The sequence below is a fragment of the Camellia sinensis genome, chromosome 1 (genome assembly GCF_055761805.1).
Source record: "Camellia sinensis isolate YWXY chromosome 1, ASM5576180v1, whole genome shotgun sequence".
NCBI classification, from domain to species: domain Eukaryota; kingdom Viridiplantae; phylum Streptophyta; class Magnoliopsida; order Ericales; family Theaceae; genus Camellia; species Camellia sinensis.
In genome coordinates, this window is record NC_138961.1 from 36,240,726 (window position 1) to 36,260,473 (window position 19,748).

The 19,748-nt window shown below is 33.7% G+C and overlaps 2 protein-coding genes across 2 annotated transcripts; one reads left to right on the forward strand and one right to left on the reverse strand.

Annotated features, from left to right (window-relative positions):
• The first annotated feature begins 13,290 nt into the window (after positions 1 to 13,290).
• Positions 13,291 to 14,760, forward strand: LOC114274938 (Glycosyl hydrolase superfamily protein). The gene has a single exon (XM_028216922.2). It carries the CDS (start codon positions 13,325 to 13,327, stop codon positions 14,459 to 14,461), a length of 1,137 nt encoding a protein of 378 aa, XP_028072723.2. The 5' UTR covers positions 13,291 to 13,324; the 3' UTR covers positions 14,462 to 14,760.
• A 599-nt stretch (positions 14,761 to 15,359) lies between these two features.
• Positions 15,360 to 18,775, reverse strand: LOC114274910 (F-box protein At3g07870). Its single transcript, XM_028216889.2, has 2 exons — positions 18,430 to 18,775; positions 15,360 to 16,664 (listed from the first exon to the last, which is right to left on the reverse strand). The coding sequence occupies exon 2, from the start codon at positions 16,662 to 16,664 to the stop codon at positions 15,555 to 15,557; it is 1,110 nt and encodes a 369-aa protein (XP_028072690.2). The 5' UTR covers positions 18,430 to 18,775; the 3' UTR covers positions 15,360 to 15,554.
• Between the last annotated feature and the right edge of the window lie 973 nt (positions 18,776 to 19,748).

The window sequence follows — 19,748 nt, forward strand, 5'->3', positions numbered from 1 at the left end:
ATGAATTCTCTCTATTGGCCCTAATTGGATGTGTTGTTGAGTTTTGTTAATTTAATTTATGTTATTATTTTGCTAATTCAAATTGCTAATTTTGTAAAAAATATTAGAAAAATCAGTTACATAAAGAAATTAGGTTCATCAAATAATTATACTTATGTAATAGAATCATATTTATCTTCAAAACATGGACAATTCATTTTCAAAATTGTATTATTTAACATCCATTTCTTGATGACGAATTTGAATTGACCATATAATTACAAGGGACTTGATTATCTTCGGTTGGACAATTCAATTGAACCGGCTACTTCGGCTTATTTAAGGTCTATTTTGAGTCTGTTTTGATAATTCAAACTGTTCAATGTGTAAAATTCGTTGAATACTTTATTCTTGCAAAAAATCACGTTGATCAGTTCATATTTCTTTCAATAATTTTTTTTTAAATCATATTTACTGTTAACAGAAATATCAACAGATCAAGTGGCTATTGATATCTAATTAACATAATTTTTTGTAGAAATAAAATACTCGACGAATTCTATATATTAAACAATTTGGGCTCCGTGATGAGCTCATAGCGGTCAAACAATTCAATCCATTCCGATTAGGACTAAAGACAAACCTATGCTTAAATACAATTATAAATAATTTTCTCAAAATATTTTGTTAGATGAATGGTTCAAATCATTTAAATTAGGAGTGTGTGTGGTGCAGTTTGTTGTGGTTTGAGACTAAAAGAGAAATTACACGGCGTGTGCGAATTGACAAATTTATCATTAAAAACTACCATTTTTCCATCACAAATCAGCATAGCGGTTGACAAATAATAGCGGTTTTTACTTAGCGACTCAAACGGATTGACGGATTAGAAACAACCTATTTCAAATTACAAAATTTGAATCAAATCTAATTATGAATTAACTAAAATAGTCAAAATTAAAATATATCTATTCTTTCAACATTGACAAACTAGCAAACTATAAATTCAACGGTCCAAATAAATTATATAATAACAATCTAATAAAGTAACAAATACTAAACTAGCAAAACAAACGGCCCTTAAAAATAAAATAAAATAAAGAATAAAGCTTGGTAGCTCGAGATTATCACGGCTCGATTGTCCCGAATTGCAAAAAGACGCCGTTTTGCCCTATTAAGCTTGGTAGCTCGAGATTACCATGGCTCGATTGTAGGGGTGGGCAACGGTTTATCCGAACCGCTTAAACCGCCCAATCCGCCCAACCCGCATATAAATGGGCGGTTTCGCAAACATAATGCGGGCGGATGTGGTTTGAAATATGACAAATTTGCGGGTTGCGGGCGGGTCGCGGTTTAAACCCACAACCCGCAAAAACCGCCCGCACTTTAATTATTATTATTATTATTATTTTTTATATACCAACTTTGTAACTTTTACAGGAGTACCATTATGTTATCTATGATACTAGGATCCTTATTTTTAAGTACTTCTCAGCTTTCTTAACGCCGTAGAATTATCAAGTCCTAAACTCAGTTTCTTATATGATTTTCATTGGTGATTCATCCACTTTTTCCTAATAAAATTTTCCTTCTAATGGTCGATGGAACTTATAGTTTGATTATTGATTACTGAACTGGCAATTCTAATTGAGTACAACCTTCAATGCATTGATATACATTTTTTTCATTGCAAAAATGCTAGTGTAGAGTCTCTTTGTTTTGGGTACTTTCATTTAATGCATTGATATTCAATTTTTATTTGTAAACTCATCAAAAAATTGTTATCACAAATATATAAAATGAATTTGATGCCTAAATTCGCTGGGAAAAAAAACTCGAAAATTAATTTTTAAAGAAAAAAAGTGTAAACCGCAAACCGCCCGCAACCGCCCGCACATTTGCAAACCCTATCCGCACAAACCGCAAACCGCACTGCGGGCGGTTGCGGGTTGACTTTTTCCCAAACCGCATAGATGCGGGCGGGTCAAAACCGAACCGTAAACTGCACAAAACCGATCCGCGAACACCCCTACTCGATTGTCCCGAATTGCAAAACGACGTCGTTTTGCCCTTTTTTTTTTTTTCTTCTCATTTTTCCTTCTTCTTCCAAACTGATTTCAGAGAAAGAGAGAGAAACAAAGAAGCAAGAGAAAGAGAGAAGGAAGAAAGGAGAAGCTAAAAAAAGAGAGGGGGAAGCTTGATCTTCAAAGAGAGGGAAGCTTGTTTTGATTTTGATTCTCTCAGATCCAACTCTCCTCTCTCTCTCTCTCAAACAACAATTACCACACCGCCACCACCAATGATCAACTCTTTCTCCCCGATGTTAACCCTCATCCTACTCACCTTCTCTAGATCTGGTTCATGATTTGGGTGGGCAACAGTTGAGATTATTCTTCTCTTCTTGCAGTACACTTGGCAAAAATTCTTCAAAAAATGTGTACAGATTTGGGTTTGTGAAATTCTCTAGATTTGAGTTTATGAAATTTTGGATATTTAAAGTGTTGAAATTGAAACTACCAGCATGAAGAAAAACAATGTTTTCAAATATATGGGGCACGTTTGGACCCACACCATTTCCAACCTTCATCTTTCTCTCTGCTCTCTCCCATGTTCCTCCACTTTCCTTTGCTTTAATGAATGTACCATACTCACAAAACCATTAAAAAAGTTTCAGATTTTTATTTTGCCTTTTTTTTTCTCTGGGTTTGTGATGATATGCTTGGAATGTTAAGAAACTTTATTTTGATTTGGTTTCAGAAAGAACAGAGGGAGAAAAGGAAGGAAAAAAAGAGAGTGAAGAAAAAAAAAATGCCAAAACGACGTCGTTTTGGCACTTCGAGTCATTCGGGACAGAGATAATTCGAGCTACCTACCTAGCAGCTCTGTAAAATAAAATAAAAAGAAAAATTGTTTCGTAGCTCGAAAGTGGTGGTTTGAACTTGGCCCGAAAAGCAATATTTTCTCTCTTCTCCCTATCTGGGTCTATAAGCTCAAAATGAACACAATACGAAAAGAAATACCCTCTGTATCTCGTTCCTCTCATCTCTGTGAATCTCTCTCGTTATCCCTCTCATCTCTGTCATCCCTCTCATCTGTGTGAAAACCTTTCGATTGGTAATTGATAAAGGAAAATAACGGAGAATCGCAACTGATAGAGGAGAACGACGGATGGAGGAGAACAAACCACGACAAAGGACGGATGACAAAACAGATTTCTGGATAAATTTCTTTTATTATGGCATTCAATTGAAATGTTGTTCCTTTGTTTTCAATTTGTTTATTAGATGAAATGTGAAGAATGTGGAGGCTTGTACATGGTTACTGTGGGGACATAATTTTTGAATGACAAACACGTGGCCAAGGTGGCACCGAAGTACCAGCCAAGGTGGCACCGAAGTACCAGCCAAGGTGCCACGTGTCCTGGTCATGGAGCCGAGATGATCTCGGCTAGGCTGAGGTTATCTGCTGAGATACCAGAATCTGGGATAAGCGTGTAAGGAACAAGAGTCCTAGAATGGGAGAGAACTTCAGTTTGGGTAAAAATAAAACTCTTAGAGAGTTTATCACATTCCTACTAGGAGTCCATGATTAGCAGTGATCCCGAGTCCATTGAAGTTAGGCTTCTATTGGGATTAGGTAAGTGTTGGCTATAAAAGAGAAGCACCCCCATGGGTCTAAGGTATGTTTTTATGCTCTGAATAGTGAGTTAAGCACTTTTGCTATCTTTGAAAGATAACTCACTTGATCGTCGGTGCCCCGGGTGGACGAACCACCGCCAGAATCTCTTCTTTTTGTGACAGGTTGTTTGGGCTTAATCTATTCTGTCAGTGTTCTCTACCTGAGTGCTTGATTGGCAGTGTGGTCGGAAATTGACACACACAGTTACTAATGTTTCTGTTGTCATCTTCAAAGTATCCATGAAACTGGTTTGAAATTTTTGTTGACATTTGGAATTTTGGGTTTTCAGTTCATACATTGAAATGTTTAAACTACTTGGATGAAACTATGGCATTTTATGGCTTAAAAAGTCTAACAATTTAGATGAAATTATTAATCTGTGATGGTTCTAATCTAATTGAGCTTTGTACTTTTTGCATTTTTTTACTCTTTTTATGGATTTATAAATCGAAAGCCATTTTAAACATTTGAAACTTTTAAAACTGATTTTGGTTTAGTAATTAAATTTTCATGGGCAGTGTTTTCTTGTATTGACATCTGCAATCTGTATGTGGTGAATTGTTTAACTTGTTTTGCTCTCACCCACCTGGAAGAGCAGCGACAACACCCTTCGGACAAACAGCAGCAGTGGCAGCTGCCATCGGTACACACAGCAGCAGCGAAAGCACCAGTTGACACACACAAAAGCAGCACTAGCCTCGTCAGTAGCACCAGCACCCGTCGGTCGGCTCCTCTCTATACTTTCTGTACATTTCAATCGCCGATAACAAGTCTCATCTCTTTCTCTACTCGGTTCTTTTCTTTTTCTTTTTTACTTCAAATGAAATGTGTGGGTTAAACGAGATGGGCTGTACAAAAGGTGTACAAAGAAATGAGGGTGTATATAAAAGTCGGGCCATTCAAGCCGTATAAGTTTCGAGCTACGAATCGCTGATGAATAAAAAAATAGGAATGAACAAAGTGAGAGAGAGTAAATAAGAAAAAAAAATATGAAGAACCAGAAACTAGCAAGACAAAACTATCAATGACCTAGGAAGCATGGATACGGATACGGATACGGGATACGGGTACGATACGATACGATACGGATACGGCGATACGACAAAATTTGAAAAACTAGGATACGGGTACGGCGGGGATACGTTCGTAAAAAATATTATTTTAACAATTTTTAGTAATGCAGTATGCACAAAAATAAAACCTAAAGCAAAAGACAACTTGATAAAGAAGAAAGATTCCTATAAAACTAAGAGTCTTCAAGGTCAATAGCTTCAACTTGTTCCCCTTCATCATTGAATATCACAAGACCTTAGCTAAAGCCAAAAAACCATTCTTAAATAAAAATTTCAGCAAATATACTTTTTTAAGTCATCAATGATAGCCTAGGAAGCACGGATACGAATATGGTGATATGGGGATGTGGATATGACGATATGTCAAAATTTGAAAAAGTACGATACGGGTACAGCGGGGATACATTCATAATTTTTTTTTATATATAATTTTAATAATGTAATATGCATGAAAATAAAACTTAAAGTAAATTAATAAATAAGGAGAGGGATCCCTATTAACCTAAAAGTGCTCAAACATTCATAAAACATCCAAAACTAAAAGCAAAAGCAAATGCAAATGCAAATTAAACATCATCCTTACATGCCAACACCAAAAAAAGAATGAGAGCAGAGAGAAGAAACGTGAGAGAGTGAAAAAGCGAGAGAGAAGTGAGAGAGACAATAAGGATACATCAATTTGACAAATTCTATTACTTTAACTCTCACTATATTTCTCTTATCAAAGAACTAAACAAAATATTATAAGTAATATATAATTTCGAGTATCCGATACTTCAAAATTAAGTATCCGATACTTCAAAATTAATAAAAAATTAATTAAGAAGTATCTGATTCTTTTAAGAAGTATCCGATACTTATTCGCGAGTATCCGAGGAGTATCGGTATCCGATAAGTATCCGATACGGATACGCCACCCTTTTTGAAGTATCCGTACTTCATAGTCAATGACTATCGGATTTAGTTTATGTCATTGACAAACAAAACTAGTAAAAAAAATTAATAATAAATAAAAAGAACAACAGAATAAGATGACAACATAAAAAAAAGTTTAAAAAATACCTATAAAATGATTGAATCAAACAATCGTAGGGCGGTTTACAATTTATATAAAATCCCATAAAAATATATACAATACCTACAGAGAGAGAGAGAGAGAGAGAGAGTGAGAGAGAGAACAGACAGAGAGAGTACTCGAGGCAAGAGGCACCGGCGAGCAATGACGCGACAAGAGAGATCGCAATGGGCAGTGACTCAGCATGAGAGGAACCAATGCGAGAGGCCTAATCTGTAACGCGCAATTTGGTACTGTTCGGAATGTTTTAGCAACATTTTGTAACCTTAATTAAAATAAAACTTATAGTTGGATTTACGAAGCCCAACATCTTATTTCTGGGGTTATTTTAAACTAATAAACTAAATAAACAATCGCTACCAAACAAAAAAATTTAAATGTATCAAATTAATTAACTTTTTAACATTTGATTTAAGTTTGTATGTCAGTAAATTAGCTTCCCACCTAACTTCAAAAAAGATTATAAAAAGAAGAAAAGAAAAGAAAAAGTAACGAAACGAAACAAAACAAAACAAAACAAAACAAAACAAAAAAAGGACAAGAGAATAGAAGATGAGTCCTAATATTAGAAGCTAGTGAATTAATTTGATCTCCATCAAAACCACGCCTTAAAATCTCACTAACTAGAGCCCAACAAGAGCTCCAGTCATATGATTCTCGTGTAGTTTGGTGATAAAAGTAACAATAGCAACAATGTTATAAATTATCCTTAATGCACTACAATATATGTATAAATTATCCTTTTTAGTTGGATACAATGGCATATAGTCACACAAACGGTTAGGTATAATAAAGAAAAGTTTAAAAAAAAAACTGTACATATTTTCTATTTATAAATGCATGAATATAATTTATTCATTGAGTTCGTTCAATTGCCGCACTTATCCACTCTCAATAAAAAAGAAAGAAGTTACGGTCAACTCTTGTCAACATGTTTACCTTATTGGAGATATTTCATTAGTTGTTCATTTTTCTTCATTATGAGCCCTTTTTTTTTTTTCCTTTTGGTATTTTTTTTTTCTTTTCTTATCACATTCAATGGAAAGAAAGAGACGAGGAAAGAGTTTAATTATAGAAGACGAAGACAGAGACAGAGAATTTGCATCTCTGTCGAGTATGAACTTAACATCTTAAATCAGTGATCAATAAATAGAGTTTGGGTGAGGTCCATTTTTTTGATGAGACAAATATGTATAGTTAAACTCTTTTTACATAATTAGTCATCTAATTTAATGAAATTCTCTGAATATTTATAAATATTCACCTTTCAATTGACCAAAATAATTAATAGTAGAAGGTTTAATTAGGGGTACAACTTCATTCTTACTAGAAAATAACATTTCCATAAGTATTAGCACACGATGGATTGTTGTTTGTTGATAAAATTGCCAAATTGAACGTGATGTGCATCTCTTTTAATTTATTAATTGAAGTTTTACTTTTTATTTATACATGTATTTATATTCAAAAGGCCACTACCCATCAAAATTAGGTCACCTCTTTGATTTCATATATTCAAAAGGTCACCATCCCCATATATTTTATGTTATCACAACTAAAGTGTAAGAGAATGGAATGTATTTGCGTTGGGTTGCAAAGAAACATATTTTCTACACCACATGTTTAGAATAATGATATGATTTTAAATTATGTATTCTAATCAATTTTGTGGAGTCATAAAATAACTCAGTGGTCGACCCTCTTCTTAAGTTCATTATAAGTTGAATAGTTTGATCTTTCTATTATATCCCGCCATATTACAAATTAAAGAGTTTGATCTTTTTAGCCTGATTCCTCCCCTAATCCTCCAAATATGTTAGTCTTACTTTTTTTAACATAATCTTCATTCAATCATATTAGCATGATAGAGTTGAATGAAGTTTTAAAAGCATTGAATGAACATTTTATAGGAAAAAAAGGACTTGTTCAAAAATTTCTTACGTTTTTTTAATATCATGCTAATAGCCCTTTCTATTTTTATTGGGGAACAGGCTAATGACAATTGTCAATAACATGGAGAAATGAGGGAAAAAAAAAATAAAAAAAAAATTAAACATCTCAAGGTGTTTTAATAAATCTCAAAATATTTTTACCCATTTTTCATATTTTCATTAACAAATAGCCCTTTGACACTAGTTAACAATTTTATTTTATTTTTTTTGAAGGCCAGTTTTTTTGCCAATCTTCCCACAAGTTTAATTGACGGATCTCAAGTGACTAGTTGGAGGGATGGTCTAAAAAGTTAATTTATTAATTGGCTAAAAATCTATTTTATTAAAAAAATATTTATTTTAGTCACTTTAAAAAATTATTAAAACAAGACCAAAAAAAATTTAAAAATGTATCAAAGAATCTATTTTTTTACACTTAATTTTTTATAAATTTATTTTGAAACAATAAATTAACTTTATAAAAATAAAAAGAAAAAAAGAAAAGCACAATTGATAGCTTTTACGAATCAGTAATTTTGCTGGACATTACCATTTGCATGTGCGCGTCGGGCAGTCCGTTATGATTATTATGAAGGATAGTGATGATGACAATTTATTACTCGAAAGCACGAGAGAATAAAAATAAAAAGCATTTTCCCCGCAACAACAAAAGTTATTTTGAAAATACGGTTGGAGGTCAGTTTTTAAATTTTTTAATTATTTTAAGTCATATTAGTTTTTTATATTTTTTATATATCTTTAAAAAAATTGTATAAAAAGTCAAAAAACTTGTTTTTAACTTATTTCTCAAAATAAGTCAAAATTATTTATTCTCAATTTGTTTTTCAAAAATTTGGATGAAAAACTTATAAAATTTAAAATAAAATTTTCAATTTTTCTTAAAAAAAAAGTACAAGAACTCTAACTATTTTGGAAAGTAAATTAAAAGTTAATTTTTAACTTTTTTTATAAAAAAAAATATGTAAAAAAAATAGAGAGACAACATGACTCAAACAAATATTATTCCCAAAATAGGCCATATGATTAAGGGTAAATTATGGTTTGTACCAAATCTCAATTTAACCCCTACACATGAAATAAAGACAGTCAACTCTCTACACTTGTGGTCAAATCCCACTATGGTCCCTACACATGATATTGTGACAGTCAACTCCTTACATTTTTACTTAAATCTTACTTTGGTCCTTACATAAGTGTCAATGTCCTGTCATTTCTTTTTTTAAATTTTTAACAAAATCCAACCATGACAAAAATGTGACTACAAAATGAGGGTAAAAAAAAAATATCCATGTTTCCCACCAATACACTTTGTTCTACGTGATAAGCACACGAGGCCCCGTTTGTTTTCAGATGTGGAACAGGGGAATTGATAATGAGAGTATTGATAGTGAGGGGATTAGTAAAATTTTATTTGTTTTGATGATAGTTGTTAGTGTGGGGATTGTTAAATTATTTTTATATAAAATAATAAAACAAATAAAATTATGATTTTTACTTAACAAAAAATATAAAATTATTAAACATTAATATTCAAAAAAAAAATGCCAACATGTAAAAAAAAAAATTACAGTTGACCGGCCGAACGTCCCAGCGAACATTCAGCAACTTACTAAGCTGACGGACTATTTTTGTAATACCATCTCTTCACCCAGACTAGCAATTCACTCACCCAAGGCTCATCCTTGTCCGAACGGACTACCAATCCAGAGGCCGCAAACAATACAAACATGAACTATGATTACTGTTCATCTATCACAGTCTACTCCGGACTATGACGGCGGAAAACAAACGGGACCTGAGAGTTATATAATACAATATATATTTGTATGGTAAAAATTAGGATGAAAATGTAAGAAAGTAGAGCTTTTGAGATATAAAAAAATGCAATAAAGAAATTAAAGAGACGAAAATATAAATAGATAGAAGACTGTGTTACCTTAAAAAATAGAGTTTCATGATTCCAATTTATGCAAATTCCTAATTCATCTTCTTAATTGTTCACAATTTATGTTTTATGTTAATCTAATACAGTCATATTTTCATATAAATTTTGGAAAAAAATGTGTATTGGTGGTAAATATAGATGGTTTTCCTTTCATACTCTCATGTCATAGTCACATTCTTATTATATGATTAGATTATATTAAAGATTTAAACAATTGAACAACAAAAATGGGACATTGACATTTGTATAGGAACCAAAGTGAGATTTAACCAAAAGTACGGGGATTGATTGTCACAATTTCATGTATAAGGACCAAAGTGAGAGTTGACCAAAAGTGTAGAGAGTTGACTGTCATGATTTCATGTGTAGGAGTCAAAATGAGATTTGGTGCAAAATGCAGGAGTGCAAAGTGAAATTTACCCTTATGATAAAGAAAATTACACTTTTTATTGTTTTAATTCAAACAATGTTAACTCTATAGTTGAAAATTGAAATTCAATTTTTAGGTTAGGTGCATCTAAACCATAAAAAAAATTATTAAATTATTAAATTTCTTGACTGAAAAAATACAAAAAATAAAAAATTTAATTTTTGAAAAATGGATTCAATTTTCTAAAATCAAACAAGGTGGATATAATAATTTTGTTTAAATTATTGTCAATTTTTTCTATAGGCACTCTTTATACGAGTGATATGTGTTTAAAATTCATTAATTTTTAACGTAATTTGAACCAAAAGAACAAATTAAAACCATATTTAAAGTTTAAGGTTAATACTGTTGAAATTAAAATAATAGGGACTAAGTTACATTTGAATCAAATTTAATAGTGAATAGTTTTATTTAACTCAAAAAATATTAGTGATGTGATTGAAATATAAGTTAAAATTTTATTTTTCATTTTTGTTTCACAAATTACTTCATATTATCAAAATCAAAACAAAACACAGTGTAAATAAAACTCAGTCGAAGTTATTTTTTCACAACAATATATATATATATATATATATATTTATACTATATTATTAAGGTCCTATTTGATTTGTGATTTTTTTTTTTTGTTAAACAAGTCCAAAAAAAATCCAAAAAAGTTAAATATGTCACAAGAGTCAATCATTTTTTTTAAATAACTATCTATTTAATTAAAAAAAAATTCAAAAACATTAACTTTATTTTACTTCAAAAAAATCAAAAAGTCAAATTTCTAACAACCACAAGTTAATAGTTATAATATGTAAGTTTTTAGCATTTTATATTGCTTTTATTAAAGTTTCTTATGAGCTCCCTGTTTGATTCCCCCCACCTATATCAAATCCTTCCAGTCTGATCATCTAAACATTGGGCCACAGCCACGTATTGGTCCAGGCCAACTAGGCCATTTAAGCCCACTTCATTAATGATGTACTATATTTTATTAAGAGCGTGTGAGTGATTTTCTGATCACACTGTCCGTTTAGCAATCAGGTAGAGAGTACCAGCAGAATAGATGGCTTCAGCTAATCTGTAACAGAAAGAAAAGGTTCCGGCAGTGGCTCTTCCACCCGGGGACACTTCGACGATCAAGTCAGTATATCTCTCAAAGATAATTAAGTGCTAAACTCACTACTCAAAGCATAAAATTGCGTACCTTAGACCCACGGGGTGCCTCTTTTTTATAGTTCACTTAATCCTAGTCCCATTAGAGGCCTGACTTCTATGGACTCCAATTCAGTACTTACTTTGGACTCTTCAAGAGATAAAGATAAACTCCCAAAGAGTTTTATCCTCATCTTAACTAAGTCTCCTCTTTATCCTAGGACTCTTGTCCCTTATCTTTTATCCTCTTATCTCGGATTCCGATATCTTCGGATATAACCTCGGCCTTTCCGAGATTACCTCGGCGTGACGACCAGGACACGTGGCACGTCGGCTGACACGTCGGCGTCACCTTGCCACGCGTTGGTACTCAGAAAATATATCCCCACAAAGGGTTTAGTAGTTCTCAACTTTAGAGAGTATCTGGGCTTTATGGGCTAATTTTAGAGTCGATTTCAGTAATTTAAATTTTTTATTTTTTAGTGTTTACTTAGTAGAATATTTATACAAAAAATTAAAATAGTCGGATATTAGTAGTTATAGGTTTGAATTATATTTTTGTTACAAAAAATAAATTGCTACTTTAGAAATTATAATTATTGTATGCTATTTTAAAAACAAATGTAATTCAAGCATATAGTTACAGACCTCTGATAATCTTAGGCTCTGTTTGGTACAACTCTGGAAGGTTAGCTCAAAGGTTTATTTTTCACATGATATTTGTTTATGAGTTTCAAAAATTAATTCTACACTCATTTTTGAAAACTCGGTCGAAGGCGGGAAAATTTGGCTGATCGAACATCCCACTGGTCGTCCGGCCGGTTGACCGGAACAGTGCAATTTTTTTTTTTTTTTGCAGTTGACACTTGTTAATTTTTATATATTTAACAAAAAATATTTTCTGAATTTTTTAAATTTTTTATGAGTTTTAATAGAATTTTGAGTTGTGTGTTTAGTTATGAGTTGTAAGTTTTTATATCAAATATCATATGTCACATCAAAAATTCCCCACTCACTTCAAAACTTTTTTCAAAACTCATTCACTAAATAAATTTTTCACACTTAAATCATAATTCCAAAACTCACAAACTCAAAATACAATTCCTATTCTCAAATCATATTTAGAAAACACTACTAAACGCTACCTTAATTTTTTTGCATAAATATTCTATAAAATGAATCTTAAAAAGTAAACTATTTAAATCACCGAAGTTAGCTAAAAATAAATTCACCAAACCGAAATGCTCTCCCAAGTTAGCTGGTTAACTTGAGAGAATCTAGCCCCTTTTATTAATGATAAGTTGAATGGAAATTATTCTATAATTTTAGAATACCATGTAACGAATCACATAGTGAATTTTTTTTACAGATAGAACATGTTGGCTCACATTTGTTAAGTAATTAAAAAATAGAAAATGACTCGTGTTGATATTTTTCAAAAGTACTATATAAATAATACTATATAATATTTTAAGGCCATGTTTGTTATGCCCCATGAATGGTAGGAAGTGGTAGGATTTGAGTGATAGTGAGGTTAGACATGTGAAGAATATTTGGTTGCAAAAATTTATAAGTGGATTATTAGTCTATTTGGATTGACAATCCCTTTATACAACCAAATTAACAAAGTTAGAGTAAGTATATAATTGAAAAAATAATGTGGGGATTAAATGCTATTTTTTTATTTATTACTTTTTTTATTTTTATTTTTATCTTTCTCTAGTAAAAAATTCAGTGTATACTTTTTTTTCATGACTTCTTGAGTTCTCCTCGACCCTCTAACCGCCAAAACAACTGTACACTAACGACCCGGCCTCAGCTAAACTACGCAGAGTGCGCATTAAGCACCCACCCTCCCTGCAATCTCTCTTTCCCTCCTCTCCTCACTCACACACCATTCAAATCAAACCAGAGTATTACACTATAAACCCTCTCTCTCTCTCTCTCTCTCTCTCTCTAAATCTATCAAACCCTTCAATTCATTGCTCACTTCCCAAGAAAACAAAGAAGAAAACCAAACCCAAACCCAAACCCAAACCCAAACCCAAAATGTCTCTCTCTCTCCACACCTCCCTCCTCCTCGTCTTTCTCCTCTCTCTCCTCCTCCTCCGCGGAACCACCTCGCTTCCGGGCAGCATCGGCATGACCTACACCAGCAGCAGCAGCAGTCCTCCTCCGGACCACGTGGCCTCCACCCTCCAATCCCTCAAAATCTCGGCCGTCCGCCTCCCCAACCCCTCCCCCTCCGTGGTCCGGTCCTTCTCCTACTCCAACATCTCCCTCCTCCTCTCCCTCCCCAACTCCCTCCTCCCCTCCCTCGCCTCCAATCGCTCCTCCGCCGATCTCTTCCTCTACACCCACGTCATCCCCTTCTACCCCCGCTCCCACATCTCCTCCATCTCCCTCGGCTCCGACATCTTTTCCTCCTCCTCCGACCTCTCTTCCCTCCTCCTCCCCGCCCTCCGCAACCTCCACTCCTCCCTTATCTCCCTCGGCATCCACTCCATTTCCCTTTCCACCACTTTCTCTTTCGTCAACATCATGTCCACCGCTTTCCCTCCCTCCTCTGCCGAGTTCAACCAACCCATCTCCCAACTCATCATCAAACCCCTCCTCGATTTCTTGGACGAAACCAATTCCTCCTTCTTCGTCAATCTTTACCCTTACTCTGTCTACAGTCTCAACCACGATATCCCCATTGGCTTTGCTCTGTTTCAAGAACAAGAACCCTTCAATTTCCGGGAAGATTCGGTCACCGGAGTCAAGTACCGGAACTTGTTCGATGTCATGGTTGATGCTGTGATCAGTGCTATGGCCGTCGCCGGTCACGAAAATATTCCCGTGGTTGTGACGGAGACTGGGTGGCCGAGCTCCAGCAATGGCGCTGGAGATCCGGATGCTAGAGAAGGGTATGCTGAGATTTACATCAAGGGTTTGATTGATCATCTGAAATCGGGATTGGGTACGCCGCTGAGGAAGGAAGGGGTGGCTCAGACTTACATATATGAGTTGTTTGATGGGGATGAAAAACAGGGGAACGAAACAGGGGAACAGAATTGGGGAATTTTGTTTCCCAACATGACAGCCAAGTATCACATTGATTTCTCGGAGGCTTCTGGAGGACCTGTGGTGGAGATTGCAATTGGGTTTGTCTTGGCTGTTGTTGGTGTTTTGATCTTGCATTAGATCTTTCTGATGATTTATGTATGCAGCATTGATTTGCCCTGTTTCTTGGATGTGTTGTTGCTATTGACTGTTGATAGTTTCTTGATTTTTTGTTTTCAAGTAGAATTAGGGATTACAGTGGAACTCTGTGTTGATTAAGGAGTAGAAGGAAAGTTCAGTGTAGATTTGATTTGAGTAGTAGTAGTAGAAAATGAGTTTGGTGTGGGTAATTCTTTGTTTGTTGAAGGTGGTGGTGATTGATGTAGAGTGGATTCTTTCATGAAAAAAATTCATTGGAATGTGAATGTTTTCTGCACCGAAATTTGTTTGCATCCTTTTAGTACAAGAAATGAAAATTGTGGTTTGTGGAATCTACAATCCTTACTCCATTTTTTATTTTTTATTATTATTATCAAATTTGAGTGAACGTTGTAGTTAAAAGTTTGATTTAATTTGAAACACTGTAATCTTTACTATACTTTTTTTTTTTTTGAAAAAATTGAAACTCTTTTAACATATTTTTTAAATGAAAAAAGCTGTCTCTAACTTTAATTATTTACAAAATTTCATCAAATTTAATAAATAAAAATATAACCTTACCTCAAATTTTAATCAAACCGTTTATTTTAACCTACTTGTTGGTTCAAAATTCTCATTATAATCAACCAACTCAAAATTTTAGCTCAAATTATCTTTTCTTATGTTTTGTCGGCACACTCTATCCAACTTGTTGGCTCGAAATTCTCATTATAATCAATCAAACTCATAACCTTACCTCAAATTATCTATTCTTATGCTTTTTTCACACACTCATAAAAATGAATGAACAAATTCATTTTCAGCAATTTCAGTACAATACGATCCATTAGCATAACAGTCTATAGCACTAGAATGCCACTTTCCCAAGACACAAGCCAGATCAAAACAAACTATATTTTTTTTTTATAACAACAGAACAAACTATTTTGTTCTAACATTTTCTCCTCCAAAAATTACATTAAAAAAAAAAAAAAAAAAAAATTTCCTAACTCTGATTAAACCTAATAAATATCCAGAAACCAGTAGAACTGTGAAGGGGATCAATCCGAAATACACTCCATAACCAAACCTTCATCTACAGAAAATCCTTGGCCATTGACTGGACCAAGCATCGTTCATTGGCCTGAATCCCAATCTCTAGCTGCTTCATATGCTTAAATTGGAAACTGTAAGCATACAAAGCACTGTCACTACCAGTTTTTCTGAAAATTATATTGCTGCCATTTCTCAAGCTACCAATGGGATCAGGAAGAACTATACCGGAATGTATACTTGACGAGACATAGCAAATATATCTTATAGATTGAAGCTTCTCCCATGTTGTTTTCAAAATCCATATGTCAACTTGTGAACCAGAAACTGGAAGTAGAAGAGAGAGACGACCACCAATCTCTGTCAAAAAGTATTCGTTGCTTTTGAATGAATTACTGTACTCTGGAAGACGAGTTTGGAAAAACCTTTCTTCAGCTACGTCCATGGAAACTATGAATTCAGCAGAATGAACATCCCAGTGAAGAAACCTCCCTTCAACTGAAATAGGGTCATCCCAATAATATCGCCTTTGACCTATATAAGAAGGTCCGCTGATTTTTTCCCACTTCGAGCAATTAAAAGACGATAATTTGCATTCCAAAACAAGAATTTCACACTCAATCCAATGCAGGCCAACATATACATGAACTACCTTATATGATCCTTTAATTTTATCAAATGCGAGACCGATCCCACACTTGCACCCAAAATGTCCTTTGCAGCTTGATGAACATGGAGGGAGAGTTGACCCGTCCTGGGTATTTACATTGAAGATGTAGAGAGCACCGAGATTGTGTGGATCTGTTATCAAAAGTAATTTGTTACACCATGACCTAATCCGTCCTCTACAAGGTATGTTAAGATCTTGCACTGTTGTCCACAACTTGAGTTTTCCTTCATTGACATCTACACGACGAGTTTCATAAATGTGCCTGTTTTCCCTGATTGGCCTTTGGATGATTAAAGAGGCGAGATCAAACAAGATCCTGTTGGAAATTAAATTGAACCATCGCTTGCAAACATACTTCAACTTGAGCCGGAGCAATTCAGTTGGAATCAGAACCAGAATGTTGAAAAGGATATCATCGGGAAGAAAATCAAAATAATTGACTCTCTTCTTCCTCCTGATAACAATTTTTGTTTCCATTGTCATCTGTTCCAAATGAAGTAAAGTCTTCTCTTATTGAAAATTCAGTAAAAAGATATACAATGAAAGATTCACACAAATATACACACTTCAATATGAAGATGAGAAATTTTCAGTTTTGCATATTCTATGAAAAGATAGGGAAAAAAACAAAAAATACTGAGAAACCCACTACTTGGAAATTTCCTCCAAAACAGCACTTATCATGAGAGCCATGAATTTCAGCAGAAGGAAGAGAACTCTGACTGAAGAGAGTCCTAGCTTTATGTTTATCCATCGTATGACATTCAAGTGAGTGTAACCAAAGTTTCAACTTTTGTTTGAGTGATGCACAAAAGTCGAATACTGTCTGCATTAGTTAATGTGTGGATTGGACCTCTATTATTTTTGTTCCATTCATTTTTAAGTAAAAACTAGACCAACCAACTAAGCCTGCACTAATGGTTGAGTTTTTAACTATATGATCCCATGGCCAGGTCATTATGGTTTGCAAACAAGCATTCCTAAATCTGCTACTAGGCTGTCGTGTTTATCAAGCAATCCATGAGATGGACAGTTTTAGCTTTCCAAAAAATGCAGATGATATGAGAATCCACTCGAGCAATGACCTTCAAGCAAGTTACAAGGTAATTTAATCTAAGGATTTTTTTTTTTCTTCTCCTACTTGGGAACTCGACCAAGTGTTACTATACAAGGACTGGACAGAAGATAACAATTGAATGCAAAAGAAAGAATGAACGGCTTTAGAACTTTCAAAATTACTTCCATCTTTCTTACCCTTAAATACTTGTCTATGCATGCATATATTCCTATCTTGGATGACTATATGTAACATACCATTCTGAAAGCACTTGTCTGCTTGTTTCTTCAAAAGTGAAAATTAAAGCAGCTTTTGGTGGCTGATGCTTTGCCTAATAAAGAAGGGCATGATTGTGCAGGGTAACTTCAACTGGTAATTACCAGGCTTACACCCAATAATAATTACTTGGTCCATGTGGGATGGGGACCAAATGTGCTGAAAGACTAATTGGGATGAAGCCTGGGACACCCTTGTGAACAAAAAAAAAAAAAAAAAGAAAGAAGAAAGAGTTCTACGAGGCTCATTTTAGGTCAAATAATATGTGAGGAAATACTGGGCTCCCCTCATCCAAATTTGTTTTGCAAATTGTTTTTGAGAAAAGTTTCTGAAAACAAACATTTTAAGAAACATCAAAAAAATATTTTTAAATTTTCGAAAACTGTTTTTGCACAAAAATGAAAACCATTTGAAAACTTTTCACTGTTTCATTTCTGAAAACACCCCCCCCCCCCCCCCAAAAAAAAAAAAAAAAAAAACAGATAATTTTACAATCAGAAGAATTCACTTTTCAGATGTGATCACAAGAACAGCATGAAAAACAACATCAATATCGCTTTTTTTGTTATACAAATATATAAGAGGACATAAAACAACACCAATTCAAGTTTAATTGTTTTACTAATTAAAAAAATCTCTCCATCAAGCACTTAAACAAAAATTCACCTGAAAATTACACTCTCTCTCTCTCTCTCTCTCACACACACACACACACATATATAGACAGATATATTAGTTTAATTCGATTGTTGTCTGAGAAGAGTGAAATTTCTGGGAGACTTACCAGAAAATCACTCCATCAAGCATTTAAGAATTCACCTGAAAATCGTACATACACACTGACACACACACACACACACACATATATATATATATATATGAGTTGGAGAAGAGTGAAATTTGTGAGAGACTCACCGGTAATCTGAGAAGAAGCGCCGGTAATCGGGAAATCGATAGGGGAAGGTGAGAATCGAGAACTAGGGTTTGGATTTAGGGTAAAATGTGGCGAGGTGATAATTTACCAAGGAAATGAGTCGGGCAAGATTACAATTTATGAGAAAGATTACAATTTATGAGGTTTGTCATCTCTATATATATATATGAAAAATCTACAACTCAAATCACTCTTTTTCTCAATTTTTCAGAAAAAAGTTCATGAATATTTTGAATTTTGTTGCAGGGAATTTTTTGGGTGAATTTCAGTAGAGTACATGTTTTGAAAGATTATTACAAATGAGTGGTAAATTTTATATAATATTTCATAATTCATTTGAATCCAATAAATTTAAGAGTGCAGTGAGGTGGAAAGGTGTCTCCTTCTACGTAGGTCTCATTTGGTGTTACTGTTAAAACAGTTTATAAATTATAGTTTAATAGATTATAAATTATGATTTTAATTAAAAATTGTTAATTTATTTGGTGTAACTGTTGAATTATAGATTTAAGTTGCTGAGTAGTGTTTGCTAAATAAGCTGTGAAATAGCTTTTTAATTAATTTTTATTTTTTGTTTGTCTACATTTCTCATAAATAATAATAATAATAATAATCTATAGTCCATTTGGGTCTTTTTCTATTTTTAAAAAAATAAAAAATAAAAAAATTTAAGAGTAGAACCAAAAATTAACATGTCCACAGCAGAAGCTGATAATCAGAATCAAGGGGTCAGTAGCTTCTCAGAATCAACTTTTTTGAGTTAAAATAAGCTGTTAGAATCAGAAGCTGTTTGAAATAAGTTTAACCAAACAGTCCAAAATAACTTTTTCAAAGCTAAAAGCCATAAGTTAGCTCTGAAAAGCTGAAACAAACACCCCCATAGTTTAGTAGAGCTCGACTCTTTGGGGGCATGATTGGGATATATTCTGATTGTGACTCTATTTCTTATGTTTGTGGTTGACGACAACCGATTATTTTAGAGCCATGACCCACGGATGTCCTTATGGAGCGTCATTTTTTTTGTGTTAAAAAAAAAAAAGAAAAAAAGAGGGCTATTAAATGTCTCTTATCTTTTTTCTTACGACTCCCACCAAAATTGATTATTTTCTCATTTTCCTTTGGGCTCCTATCATAATTCTAAATATACCCTTACCCCAGGCAACTTCACCTCAACTCCGGTAACCCCTTCCATAGCCCTCATCCTCTATTGGAGACTCTCTTTTAGCCCCCATTCCTCACCGATAGTCAACCATCACCACCCCAGCAGTCAACCAAGGAGGTGTATCGACGGCATGACATT